Genomic DNA, 14,384 nt, shown 5'->3' with positions numbered 1-14,384 from the left:
TATTTGCAAAGCCTCTTCAGATAACCAGATTGCTTTCTTGCACTTCTTTTGCTTTGGAACTACCTTAGTAGCAACTTCTTGTATTATATCGCGAACATCAGTCCACATCTCTTCGGGCTCTTTGTCTTCTAGATCTAATTCTTGAAATCGATTCCTCACTTCCACAGCATATTCTAATAGAACTTGATCCAGATTATACCTGAAAGGCCTTCTAGTTTTCTGCGTTTTCCTCAATCGAAGCTTAATCTTGGCAACAAGAAGCTGATGATCGGTGCCACAATCGGCCCCAGGCCTTGTTTTTACTGCTTGTATAGCGCTTCGCCATCTCTGCCGGCAAATAATATAATCGATCTGATTCCTGTACAGACCGTCCGGTGAAGTCCATGTGTACAGGCGCCTCTTGTGCTGTTGAAAATGAGTATTCGCTATGGTCAGGTTGTTTTCTTGACAAAACTCTACTAGCCTCTGCCCAGCTTCATTTGGCTCACCAAGACCGAACTTGCCTGTAATTCCGGATATTTCTTCACTCCCTACCTTAGCATTCCAGTCTCCTATGAGAAAAACAACGTCTGATGATGGGGTGCGGTCTAAAAGGCATTGTAGGTCCGCATAAAATCTCTCAACGTCAGCTTCTTCAGCAGTAGTGGTCGGTGCATAGACTTGGATAACTGTTATGTTGAAAGGGTGACCTTGGATCCGAAGTGAAATCATTTGGTCGTTTTTGGGGTTGTACCCTAGCACTGCTTTGCCCATTCTTCTGTTTACTATGAGAGCGACCCCATTCCTTCTCTTGGATTCGTGCCCACAATAAAAGACATAATGGTCGCCGGAGTTAAATTCTCCCATTCCGGTCCACTTGAGCTCGCTGATACCCAAGATATCAATGTTCAATCTGTCCATTTCTCGCTTGACGACATCCAGTTAAATTCTCCCATTCCGGTCCACTTGAGCTCGCTGATACCCAAGATATCAATGTTCAATCTGTCCATTTCTCGCTTCACAATATCCAGTTTACCTTGCGTCATAGATCTTACATTCCATGTTGCTATGTGATACATCTCCTTGCAACATCGGACTTTCCGGTCGCTTCCCGACACATCCACAACTGAGCGTCCTTTTGGCTTTAGCCCAGCCGCTTCATTCGTCCTGGAGCTACTAGGAATCGCCCTTTGTTCATCCCCAGTAACATGTGGGACGCCTTCCAACCTGGGGGGCTCATCTTCCGGCGCCATATCATTAATGGTATTGTGACTGGCCATATGGTTTTCTTGGCAGGAAATACTGGAGTGGGTTGCCATTACCTTCTCCAGTGAATCACATTTTGTCAGAACTCTCTGCCGTGACCTGTCTATCTTGGGTGGCCCTACACAGCAGAGCTCACGTTTTCATCGAGTTTCACAAGCCCCTCCGCCACGACAAGGCAGTGATCCATGAAGGGGATGTATAGTTTTAAGAAATTTCAAGCGCAACAAAGACAGCACACAGGTAGAGGAGGGACAACAGGGTATGTGCTTCATGCAACACTTTATCAATACCAGAAATGGCTGCTTAAATAGCCATTAGAAGGAGCGGGAAAGAAAACAGGAACATTTGGGGATTGATCATGCACCAGTTCCTAAAGGAGGCACAAGAAAGGACATGGGTGATACAACAGAATCTAAAACATGTCTAAAATTTTACATGTACCATGCAATGGTGGAATTTATGGTTAACAATTATGTCCTTGGTTTTCTTGTTCCAATAAACCCAAAGTATACTGATATTACTAGTGCATACATTCATTTATGCATAATTATGACCCAGGGAAATATGCAATTAACTGTAGCAACATGATTTAGGTTCTGTTTCATGTTTCAAAAACATGGCTATGTATTCAGTTATATTGTGAGTTCCACACAAAGAAAGTTAAAGTTACTCCTGCTATGAGTAATATAGAGGCATTTAGAAGGCTCTTACCTGGTGGTCGTAAAATAGTTACTGGTTCTTCCGACTCAAGTGGGTCGGAGAAGCCCACATCATTTCGAGCCAAGATGCGTACATGGTACTGGGCACCCTCCTCCAAATCCTTTACGTGAAGACGCAGAGTTTCAGCATCAACTTGGCCCACCTAGAAATGAGATATGTAGCATAGCCAGGCCTTAACTTGTTGCATTGATATCTTGAGCTGAGGTGATCTTGTGACAAGAATGGCATGCAATGCTTCCCTAACTTTTATGTATATGTTCATTTTTCATCAGGCAGCTGCAACACTTCCCTGGTTACTTTCAGTGTTATTGCCATTACAGGTTCATGGGCTCTGGCTGGAGGGGATGGGGGGGGGGTGCAAAAGGGGGGGTGCGGTAGTTGCCCCCCCCCCCCCCCCCCCTTCCTTCAGAAAAAATCCTGGCGACGCCCATGTACAGGTTGAGTGGCTGGCTGTGCAGTAACTCTTGAAAAAGCGATATAAAGAGCCACTTCACAAACAGAATAGTTTGAGGTAAGCAGTTTATGAATACTATATGGTATTACATGATACTAAAGCCGCAGGTAGGTAATATACTGTCATGCCACCTGTCCATCCCCACCAGTATGATTAAAATTTGGGGGCGTACACACGCAAAGACTGTGCTGGAACATGAGGGAGAAAGCATGGAAATTAAACTGACGAGGAAGACATGGGCACTAAGGCAGCCTGAAAAAAAAAAGAGTTGACACTAGGGCCTGGAATTGTACGAAAGTCTGGTAGAAATTGTCACCAGATTCTACATAGTTTCTGCAACTAAGTAAAAATGGGATTGCGTCAGTGATGGGAAATAGTTCCCTTCAGTGTCTGAGTGAAGTGAAGGCTTTGTTTTAGAATGCATTTAGCTTTTGAATAAGGCCATTTATGGATCCTGTTTCTTTATCAAGTGTTTTTTGCCAACCTTTATGAGGAGGGTTCGTTGTATATCTATGTATCCTTTTACATATTTTGTCCAAGAATGCTGGCAGTTTGATGCATGAAAGAGCTTCATGCTATAGGATTTAAGTTACATGAACGCCTGCCATGATGGTGCAGTGGTTAGGGCGCTCGACTACTGTGCCCAAGGATGCGGGATCGAATCTCGGTTGCGATGGCTGCTTTTTGATGGAGGCGAAAAGTGATGTTAGGGCACGTTAAGAATCCCAGGTGGTTGAAATTTCCGGAGCCCTCCACTACGGTGTCTGTCATAGCCTGAGTTACTTCGGGACATTACACCCTATAACCAAACCAAACCAGTTAAATGTTGTGTCAAATGAGAAAGCAGTATTCTTTAGGGTTGCTAATTGTCTGGGGATGCTGTGAACTGTGGCTAGAGATTTACTTTTTTTGATTTATCAGTTGCAGTGGGCCTTTTGAATTCAGGAACTGCACTGGTTATTACAGCATAACGGGAAACTGTGTGGAACTAAACTTAAATTGCAAACATTGAGTTAATGTTGCCAACTTTTGATGAAATAAGAAAGTGTCACATGAGTTGAGGGTGCTTTCAGCATCAGTGTAATGCATACGAAGCCCCTGATCATGGCAGCACCTGAAATGACATTTTGCTTGCTTAAAAACTGTGGGTACTCATGACTGCAAGCCTGAACATGCTCAGTCTAATCGCTTCTTTCAATACTGAGGATTGAAATAGGGTTCATGAAGAAGACTGCTGTGATGATGAAAATGTAAAGTAAATGTGGCTCAATTTTTTTTTCATACACTTATCTCACAATCGAAATTTCCATTATAGTCCGTTGGCTTTGTTTGGTTTATTGGGTTTAACATCCCAAAGTGACTCAGGCTATGAGGGATGCTTGGTGGAGGACTGCAGAGATTTTGACGACCTGGGGCTTTTTAACATCCACTGACATTGCATAGTACATAAGTGCCTTGCTTTTTGCCCTGTCAAAAAGCTGCTGCCACAACTGGGATTGAACCCACATCCTACGGTTCAGCAGTTAAGTGCCTTAACCACTGGTTCACAGCGGTAGGTGACTGTAACCTGTATTTCTGCAGAATAACGGTACATTCAACTGCACAATGATCACAGTTTGCAATTTTGCACTGTGTTTTGCTGCGTGATTGCCCTGCGATGGCTGCCTTTTGACACACTATAAGTACCTAACTTGGTCTTACCTCCATCCACATTGTCCTTGATGTATCTCTTAGAGCTGCAGTGTAGCCCAGGAGCGGAGACCCACCATCCCATTCAGGGCGTCCCCATGAAACATCCATTGAGTTTGGACCGGTGACTAAGATTTCAAGGGGTGCTGTGGGTGGGGTTGGGCGGTCTGCACAGATGATGTAATGCATTATATCTTTTGGCTCCAAGTAGCCACCATTTAGCGCATATATTTAGTGTTCCAACATGTAAATGCAAAGCTAAAACAGTACTCTTTCACAAGATTAGAAATATCTCAGTTGCATACGCGTATTGCATATCTCTGCATGATGATGATGAATATATGGTGCACCTTTAATGGAAGCAAGGTTGTTGACTGGTTTGCTACTTATTTTTGTTTTGCTGACATTCAGGCACCCTAAACCCCTCCTCCGTTCTTGATTAAATGATTCTCCACAGTTTGCTTTCACTGTGCACTGCATATCTGCCTTAATTCTTTCAAGGAGTAAAGGCACCAAAATGTTTGATGTGCATTTTTTCTTTAGAACAGTGTGTGAGACATTAGTGTACATGATATACGACATTGAATTCACCTATACCAGCTAAGAAATTGATAATTAAATTTTTTGTTATGCACTTCTGATTTCGGTTTCATCTGCTGAATGGCGGCTGTGATGTCACCGACACACTAAGGCAATGCAAGACATGCAAAAACTGCAACATCATCGCTGCTAATTCATTTCTTTGTTGCTTTTAGGTGGGCTTGCAAAAGAATTGATGCGAATTAAAATGGACAAGGCAGCGATCATACTGCAGTTTTTGTACAGCTGATGTGACCTCAGTGCATCAGTGACATCACAGTCGTTGTTTGACACTTTGACATTGAAAGCACAATCAAAATTGCATGGGGAAAAAATTCAATGATAAATTCTTTATCACTTTTTAAGTAGTCCACATTGCTAACAATGTTTAGTAATGTGCTGCACATCAATCCAGAGACATAATACACAAAAAAAATTTGGTGCCTTTATGGCTTCAAGGTGCTTTATATGTAATTGTATAGATTGTGTGCTGTGCTATTTAGTACTAATTCCTTTGTTACAGGTAAATTTAGAATCATTCGTATTGCAAATGTAGTTGCTTTATGCTGACTAGTGAATACAGATAATATTTCTCAAAACATTGCAAATGCTCTGGCCACTAGCATCAATGTAACATTTTTTTTTCTGAATTTCTAGCATAATGTGCACCTTCGAAAAAGAAGATTATTCCACTATGCCTAGCGTGCTGATTTCACAAATTCTGGTGCTTTAATTACATTTCTCTACTATTTTGACAGTTTGTGAAAACTTTTTATGCATGTAATAAAAAGCTAAGCTAAGTGTATTCTGTTGGAAAACTAATGAATTGGTTTTCTTGAGGTACTTCTTGAGTACTATTTAGGTGGAAATATATTTGTTTTGATTAGAAATAATAAATTACACCACAAAGTGTTAATTATTAGAGACAAAGGACCTACCGGCAGCAGCTGGGAGTGTCTGCCATTCACCAGTGTCTTCCAGAGGTGGCCCGACACCAACTGCATTTTCTGCCCGAACTCGGAAACGATGCCTGGTTTTATCACTAAGACTGATGACTCGGTGCGTTGTCGTTCCTCCATCCACATTTGCAACTGTCACCCACTTTGGTGGGTCAGCAGCTGCCTGGTCCTCGCTCAGGTGTTCAACAATGTAGGCGATTATGGGGGAGCCTCCATCAAAAGCAGGTGGGCTCCATGTGAGTGTTGCAGTCTTATTCGTAACATCAGAGATACGCAGGGGACCGGTAGGTGCATCTGGAGGCTCTGTTGAAAGAAATAAGAAATTTTTAATGCTGAAATGTGTTTTAGGAACTACATGACAGATTTCTTTCAGACAAACCTCTGTTTTGTGTCAATAATAAAGCTACATTAATAATGTACGTGGTTGATGCGTGCATGACCATTTTGATAGGAGGTTAGGTTATGCACGGTTACAGCACCACTTTCACCTGGATAATAATAAAGAGTGTCCATGTGTTTATAACTGTACACTGAAGATATGGCTGCATAGGTAGGCTGCCCCTGTTATCAAGGTGAGCTTGTCTGAAGAAGTGATATTACACTAAGAAGAAGGACATGACTGAGTGCAATGCACAGGCTCCCACAAGAAGAGGGAAAAAAAAAATGCTGCAATCACAAGCATACCTGGCGGGATTGCATTTGTGCAGCAGTGACACACAGTATTTTATAGATACATCCCCAAATTTTTTCCTTGTGGTGTCATTGGTTATTAGCAGAAAATGTTCTTCTGTAGTGTTGCAAGGTACTGTTATTGGTGATGAATAAATGAAAGATATTTTGGATACTTGTCTTTCTTTTTCTTCAGTACTGTCTCTTCTCACTGTAGTCCACAAAAATTTAAATATTTATATTCCTGCAGAATTATTCTGCTTATTGTTATCATTTTTGTAAATAACAATAAGTCACATTATCCAAACATAGAACTACAAGACATGTGAACCTACTTATGTACATTGGTGGCAGTGTCTTTGTGACCAGGATGAAAACCAGAATCAGCAGTAAGTTTTCACTTGCAAGGCAGGACTTGTTTGTGTCCCTTGCCTTTTCTGTGCTTTCTTTTCTTTCTTTTTTTTTTAAATTTCTTCCCATTATAAACTCTACATTTTAGCTCAATGTAATCTCTGGCAGGATGATGATGATAGTGATAATGACAACAACAACAACAACAACAACAACAACAACAACAACAACAACAACAACAACAACAACAACAACAACAACAACAACAACAACAATAATAATAATAATAATAATAATAATAATAATAATAATGCCTGCTGGGGTGGTGCAGTGGTAAGACGCCCGACTACTGTTCCGGAGTACCCGGGTTCGATTCCGACCTCAGCGGCTGCGTTTCGATGGAGGCAAAACGAAGAGGCGTCTATGTGCTGGCAGGATATAGAAGGGATTACTGGTAAACTGCTACTTATAATCTGGTAATGTCATTTAATTTCACCTCTACCCATTCTTACCCATTCGTGCGCTGCAGGTGCTGTATGTACCTGCAGCGCACCTATTTGCACACAATTAAGTTACATCACGTTCCAATCATGATCTAGAAATGGGGAGGATGGTAAGAATGGGTAGAGGTGAAATTAAATGACATTACCAGATTATAAGTACCAGTTTACCAGTAATCCCTTCTATATCCTGCCAGCACATAGACGCCTCTTCGTTTTGCCTCCATCGAAACGCAGCCGCTGCGGTCGGAATCGAACCCGGGTACTCCGGAACAGTAGTCGGGCGTCTTACCACTGCACCACCCCAGCAGGCATTATTATTATTATTAGCAGGTACATACAGCACCTGCTTGCCGTATGCTTGCTCTTCCACCAAACTGTCCATTACTCATTTATTTTTCTTTTAATAATTTTTAAGCCCACTACTGTGCTTAGTCTGTTCAGATCCTTCTTAATCATCATCATCATCAGCCTGACTATACCCACTGCAGTGCAAAGGCCTCTCCCATATTTCTCCAATTAACCCGGTTCTGTGCTAGCTGCATCCACTTGACCCCTGCGAACTTCTTAACCTCATCCGCCCACCTAACTTTCTGCCGCCCCCTGCTACGCTTTCCTTCCGTTGGAATCCAGTTTGTTACCCTAAGCGACCATCGGTTATCTTCGCTTCGCACTACATGACCTGCCCATGCCCATTTCTTCTTAATTATTTCCACTAGAATGTCAGTAACTTGAGTTACTTCTCTGACCCACTCTGCATGCTTTCTATCTCTTAATGTTACCCCTACCATTTTTCGCTCCATAGCCCTCTGAGTTGTCCTCAACTTAAGTAGAACCCTCTTGGTTAGCCTCCACGTTTCAGCCCCATAGGTGAGTACAGGTAAGATGCAACTGTTGTAAACTTTCCTCTTGAGCGATACCGGTAAGCTGCCAGTCATAATCTGCGAATGCTTGCCAAATGCGCTCCATCTCAATCTTATTCTTTTTGTTATTTCCTTTTCATGGTCCAGATCTGCGGTTACTACCTGTCCTAAGTAGACATATTCATCTACTACTTCCAGTGCTTCGCTACCTAAAGTAAAATGCTGTTCCTTCCCGAGGCTGTTGAACATTACCTTAGTCTTCTGCATATTGATTTTTAAGCCTACCTTTCTACTTTTCCTGTCTAGGTCATCAATAATTATTTGCAGTTCATCCGCCGAGTTACTTAGCAAGGCAATGTCAGCAGCAAATCGCAGATTACTGAGGTATTCTCCATCTACCCTTATCCCTAACTGCTCCCATTCCAAGTCTCTGAATACTTCCTCTAAGCAAGCTGTGAATAGTGCTGGGGAGATCGTGTCTTCTTGCTTAAAACCTTTCTTTATGGGAATTTTGTTACTTCCTTTATACAGAACTATGGTTGCTGTGCAGCCACTACATATATTTTCCAGCACTTTCACGTATGGCTCGTCTACCCCCTGATTTCGCAATGCCTGCATCATCGCCGAGGTTTCAACCGAGTCAAATGCTTTTTCGTAATCAATGAATGCTATGTATAAGGGCTGGTTATATTCTGAGCATTTTTCTATCACCTGTTCTATCAGTCTGTTCAGATCCTTAGTCATTCATTACTTCTTTCGTTCCCTATTTTACTCAGAATGACTGCTGCTTCAGTATAAGCACTACTTTAACTCCCACTCTTACACCAGTCTACTCCAAGAGCTGCAGTGATAATAAATGAACAAGCAGCTCTTATTTTGCAGGTTTTGTATGCCTCACATGACCTGAACTTCTCTTGTATGCTATCGTCATTGTCTGACTGTTGTAACTAAAATAATGTGAGAGAAGAAATTCAGTTGTAGGTTATTCATTATGCATGGGTGGATTCTATGTAGTGATGCACATACGCTGATGTCCTACACATTATTCCAAAGAAAATAAGCATAGAACAAACATTTCATGTCCCTGCTCCTTTAATATTCGGCTACTGCACTAATATTAGCAACTCTAGTTTATGGTTTAACTGTGCCACATAAGCAGTGACACAGTTCAACATCATTGCTTACGTATTTGAGCATGAACTGTTATTGGTTCCTCGCTTGTGAGTGGTGGACTGCTGCCTATTTCATTGCGACATGTCACTCGGAACATGTACCTGGAAAGAAATGAAAAACAATTTATGAAAGGAGTTTCCTTCATGTCCTTGTATGCTGTTGTTTGCGGAATTACACTTGGAATATTTTATAATAAAAAAATACTAGACATCATCGAAAGAGAACATGCTCGGAGCTTTCTTTGGTGAACTATACAAAATTTAAAAAAAAAAGAAGGAAAAAGCTACCACAAGCTCTCGCTTTGCTTCCTCTCATTGTTGTTCTTAAGAGGTTCACATATATTGCTTAATAGGCTCTGTGCAAGCATATTATGCTCAAAGAATGCTAGTTCATGTGACATTCTGAAAAACACTTACGCATTGTCTGATTTTAGGTTTGTGACTTCCATAGACAAGCTCTCTGTGGTCCCAACTTTAATCCAGGCCTTTTTAGAGGCCTCTCGTTTTTCGATGGTGTAGTCAATTATGGGGCGGCCACCATCAGACAGTGGCTGCTTCCATGTCAAGACGAGTGACGTGTCTGTCATCTTTGCAGTCGTCAGTGGACCTTCTGGTGCACTTGGTTTATCTTTAAAAGCAAAATAAATACCATTATCATCACACATAATGTATGTGCATGCACACTTCAACATTCACACAAAAACACATGTAATGTTTCTATGAAGATTGATTGTAACATCTAGCTATGTTTTTGATGTAGAATAAGGATGGATTTCACAGTGGTGTGAACATCAGAAAGCAGGTTAATCATGTTGACTAGTAAGCTAGATAACTAAATTCTAGTTTCAGCACATTGTACTTTCAATAAACGTTTTTACAATTTTGTCATTGTGGCAGGGCAATGAATTCTAACACTCATAGTGCGTCAAATTAAACCCTACAGCCATGGAATGCTCACAGCTGTACTTGGGGATAAACTTCACTAAGTGGCACACACATCAAATGGTTGTTTCTGTCCCACTTGAGCTGGTGGAGCTAGAACAGTGGCCTGGAAGCAATGGTTAACATGGAGCTTTAATCCATGCTGCAAATGGGTTGTGCGCTATGCATTTACTCAGTTGTGAAGCTGGTGTCACTGGAGTTTTGCATTACTGGCTAGGTCCTTCTGACCTGGGGTGTGCAAAAAAAGAGAAGTCCCTTCTGTCAAACCTTGCTAATCCTGCTTTTGCGGTTTTAGAGGCTTGAGGGAAAAGTTTCATTACCATATGGGCAACGGGCCACGACAGGTTCAGAAGTGAGAGGTGCACTCGTCCCATATTCATTGACAGCTGAGATCCTGTAGAGGTACTCGCTGCCCTCTGTCACATTAGAATCCTTGAAGGAAGGAGTGTCTGGCTGTGTTGTACCAACCTGGAATACATATAAAGCCAGTTCTATATGTTGAATGCAATGGGAATATTTAGTTATGTGGGGTTTTATGGTGTATAAACAACTACGGCTATCATGCGCCAGCAATGGGAATGCTCTTGCTCCTAGTAGTGAGGAGCGATTCTGAAAAAAAAAAAAAAAATGCTGATGCTCGTTTACTATGCTCTCAAAAGTACTTGAAAAGAGAAAACTACATAATGTCTGAACAAGATCCAATGCTACGACAGAGTTTCTGCAGATTGTGATGTAGTGCATATGCCACATCATCTGCTGCCATGATGTATCTTTGAAGGCTGTTTCCATTCACACTTTTTTTTGTTAGAATCTGTTGTGATGTTGTGTGAATATTTCTCTCTGTCTGATGGTCACAAGTTCAGTTCTTGACCATGGCAGGTACAAGTTTGGAATGCCTATACACTCTGGCCCTATTTGTACCAAAGAATGACACATGACAGTGTCAGTTTGTGGTCTTGGCTACATGCTTCATGATGAGCTGTTGGGAAAATTTTCAAATGTGGACGTGTTCCTCATAGGCAATGTTGCTTGGGATATTAAACTCTATAAAGCAAAGCAAGTATTCATGTATTTTTAGTTTTAAGTGAGAGTTGAGCATGAGTACAGCCGCTCTGATTTTTAACAGTATAGCGCGAGCGTCGACCAAACTGCTGATCAGCGCCTTATAACGGCGATAAGCGTGCAACACGGCGAGAGTTCGCGCACGCGCACGAAGAGAGAGCGTCTTCTGCTACGCTGTTCCGATCACAAAGACATACACCCTGCCACAATATCTGTTCGCGAAAACCCGAGGGACTGTAGAGCACTTGCGCTGTTATTTTTTTCCTGGGAGCCTGCTCTGGCGAAGTCGAGTTAAGAAAAAAAAAAGTAGAAGAAAGGAAATACAGCCGCACGTGGAAGGCATTGCATGGAACGCGAACCTTCTGACATGAGCAGCCATAAATGGGACGCGGAGACGACAAAAGAGGCGCCAAGCAAAGCACGTGTGACATATTGCACGCCGCTTTTTTCTTGTTTTTTTTCTTGTAAACAGATATTGTGGCAGGGTGTGTGTCTTTGTGATCGGAATAGCATAGCAGACAACATTCCACATTCTTGCGCATGCACGAACTCTCGCCGTGTTACACGCTTATCGCCGTTGTAAGGCGCTGACCAGCAGTTTGGTCAATGCTCGCGCTATATTGTTAAAAATCAGGGCGGCTGTACATGTTGTTAGATAAAAGTTATTCATGTCTTTCTTGTTTTTTTTTATAGAACATACTTAATTACTGAAAAAAAAAACCCCAGCAAACTCCAAAAAACATTACATGAATGAGTTTACAGTAAGGCTAGAAATGTTCTGCCACCTTTGAGCAAGAGGACAGTAAGGTCACCTAGCTTGCCTAATTAGGGGCGCCCATGTATCCTTTTTTTTTTGTATTTTTTTTTTCGGATCAAAATTGGAGACAGGCTTCATAGCTTAACCTACTTTTAGCTTGCATTCATACCTAAATGTTTCAACTTGTGTTCTAGGAAGTACTGATTGGTCTTATTTAATGCGATATCCTCATAAAAAGGGACAACCTATGATATCATAACAGCAGATGCAGAGAGTCAGAAATCAGTTGTAAAAGCATCTGTTTACCTCAATAAAAACTGTTCTTGTTGTCTCGCAGTGCTCGATGATGTACTTGGTGAGTGGTGATCCTCCATCGTCCAAGGGTGGCTGCCAGGACAGTGTGATATGATCTGCTGCAGTTTCCAGGAACTGAATGGGCTCTTGTGGTGGACCTGGCTTGTCTGGAACAAACATAAGGTTTTCTTTTTTTTTTTTTCATGGCATGTAATTGATTTAACAAAGTTGGCTGTTGGGTTGGTTAGTGTACTATTTTGGAAAATCTAAAGCACAGTTTTGTTCACTCCTCCTGTTACTTGTCCTTTCCTGCTCTTGTGAATTTTCCAGAATTTCTCTGACTGAGGTACCATTTACTGAAAGCTATTCATTGGAGGTTGATTTCTGTTACTTTTGAGCACAATGACAAAAATGTTAGAAAATTTCAGTTGGAAATTAAAAGGAAAATAAGAAGCCTACAGGGCCCTGGTGTAGAGTCCAGCAGACCAAATCAAACAAGAAACTCACCGAGCACTCTGAGCTTGAAATCATAGCTTATGCTTCCAGCTGGATTCTTCAGTTCAAGTGTATAGATGCCGGAATCTGGACCCTCTGCACTGTGGATTGTTATAGTGGAAGTATCATCCTTTTCTGTGATGAGCGTGTGTTTGGTTGACTGAAGAGGTATTCCATCACGTGACCACGTGACTGTGGGCTTTGGATATCCATGAATTGTGCAAGGAACTTTGAATTCATCTTGCTTGTTGATACGAACATTGCGTAGTTTTTCATCAAATTCAGCACGTGGGGGATCTGGTGGAATAAATCATAAGTGCTTAGGAAGCATACCAGGGACACAGGTACATAGAAAATGGCTATACCTACCTTGGACAGATAATGTGCATGTAGTTTCTGTGGATCCATGTGGGTTGGTTGCCTTGCATGTGTATTTTCCTCCCGATTTTGTGGATGCCTCCTTGATACGAAGTACAGATTTCTGATCTTTGAATTCAGCACTAAAGTTGCTAATCATGACAAGATCTTTGCCATTTTTAAGCCTGTAAAAGAGAAAATGCAAGTTTCAGATGGTACCCTTCTGTTTCTAACTCATCTTTTGCTTTCTGTATTTTTCAGTTCAAACTTTTAGACCTTTCTTTATAATCTGTAGGCCTAGTTTAATATTACCATTTAACTGTGGGTGTTGGGTTTCCAGAAATTCTGCAGGTTAATTCAGCTGGCTTCTTGACACCAACAACCTTGTCAGTCAGATGCTCCAAGACGACTGGTGGTTCACCAGCTAGAGATGTAAGAAAGAGTTGGAAGCATGTATGAAAGATGATGGCTGATTCTGGTGTTCAGATCAGAAAAAATGAGCATGTCACCAGAGGGTACTATTGACAAGTGCATGTGTGCACACTGTTTTTGCCTATTCAAAAAGCAGCATCTTAATTTGCAAGATTTTGCAGTCGTGCCTGGTTAATACAGATGCTTTGGTTCCTGAGCAAAACTGTCTATAAGGCGATTCGTCCAAAATAACGAATTATGAATAAAATTCTAAAGAAACACGCTATGATTAAGGTCAGGTTTTGTGAGCAGGGGTGGTCAGTGAAGATGAAATTTGACTTTTCTTTAATCTACAAGCCAGTTAATCAAGACACCATTATTAGTGAAATAGTATGTTGCAGCTTGACGCGTCTGGAGGTGTATGATAGCTTAATGGCATACATGGATAAATTGGATAACTGTTTGCATACATGACATCAGCACTCAATCTACTGAAAGTGACTGAATTTGACTTTCTACTTTGCACAAGCTGCAGAGAGCATTTTCTTCACCGCCATTCATGCACACATTATGGAAAATGGTAACGTGCATCGGCTGATTGAGCAACTTTGAGCTCTAAAGCATAAAACCATGAAAGAAAGGGTCATCACATAGTCATTTATACTTTTTAATTACATTCCTAAACTGGCCTGTACTCAGAGTGCAGAAAATGAAACATGTGGGTGAGGCAGTAATATTTTGCTCTTACTACTGTCCATATTAATGTGACAAATTCATGGGCTCCAATGGCCTGTTTTAAACAAATAGTTGATGTGAAGGTTATGTGATTTTAACTGTACTGTGCAGCTATCTGATATGAAGATGA

The 14,384-nt window shown here is 41.4% G+C and overlaps 1 protein-coding gene and 1 long non-coding RNA gene across 4 annotated transcripts in view; one reads left to right on the top strand and one right to left on the bottom strand.

Moving 5' to 3' along the window:
- The window catches only part of sls (sallimus), a 208,793-nt gene that overhangs the window by 5,286 nt on the left and 189,123 nt on the right, over positions 1 to 14,384 (bottom strand). The window contains exons 132-141 of the mRNA XM_084590954.1: positions 13,421 to 13,532; positions 13,121 to 13,293; positions 12,764 to 13,048; positions 12,269 to 12,423; positions 10,464 to 10,611; positions 9,619 to 9,829; positions 9,215 to 9,303; positions 5,626 to 5,949; positions 4,121 to 4,275; positions 1,957 to 2,107 (exon numbers count right to left, since the gene is read on the bottom strand). Of these exons, the coding sequence (XP_084447080.1) occupies positions 1,957 to 2,107; positions 4,121 to 4,275; positions 5,626 to 5,949; positions 9,215 to 9,303; positions 9,619 to 9,829; positions 10,464 to 10,611; positions 12,269 to 12,423; positions 12,764 to 13,048; positions 13,121 to 13,293; positions 13,421 to 13,532 (1,803 nt within the window). The remainder of the gene's footprint in view (positions 1 to 1,956; positions 2,108 to 4,120; positions 4,276 to 5,625; positions 5,950 to 9,214; positions 9,304 to 9,618; positions 9,830 to 10,463; positions 10,612 to 12,268; positions 12,424 to 12,763; positions 13,049 to 13,120; positions 13,294 to 13,420; positions 13,533 to 14,384) is intronic.
- Positions 1 to 14,384, top strand: part of LOC146206307 (uncharacterized) — a 60,129-nt gene that overhangs the window by 17,324 nt on the left and 28,421 nt on the right. For all 3 annotated transcript variants that reach the window (XR_014704427.1, XR_014704428.1, XR_014704426.1), the window contains exon 2: positions 12,300 to 12,439. This is a non-coding gene — a long non-coding RNA (uncharacterized LOC146206307). The remainder of the gene's footprint in view (positions 1 to 12,299; positions 12,440 to 14,384) is intronic.

Source organism: Amblyomma maculatum, chromosome 1, assembly GCF_055883805.1.
Source record: "Amblyomma maculatum isolate TAMU_Amacu chromosome 1, ASM5588380v1, whole genome shotgun sequence".
Taxonomy (NCBI): Eukaryota; Metazoa; Arthropoda; class Arachnida; order Ixodida; family Ixodidae; genus Amblyomma; species Amblyomma maculatum.
Note: the sequence above shows the minus strand (reverse complement) of the source record. Positions and strands in the feature narration are given on the sequence as shown.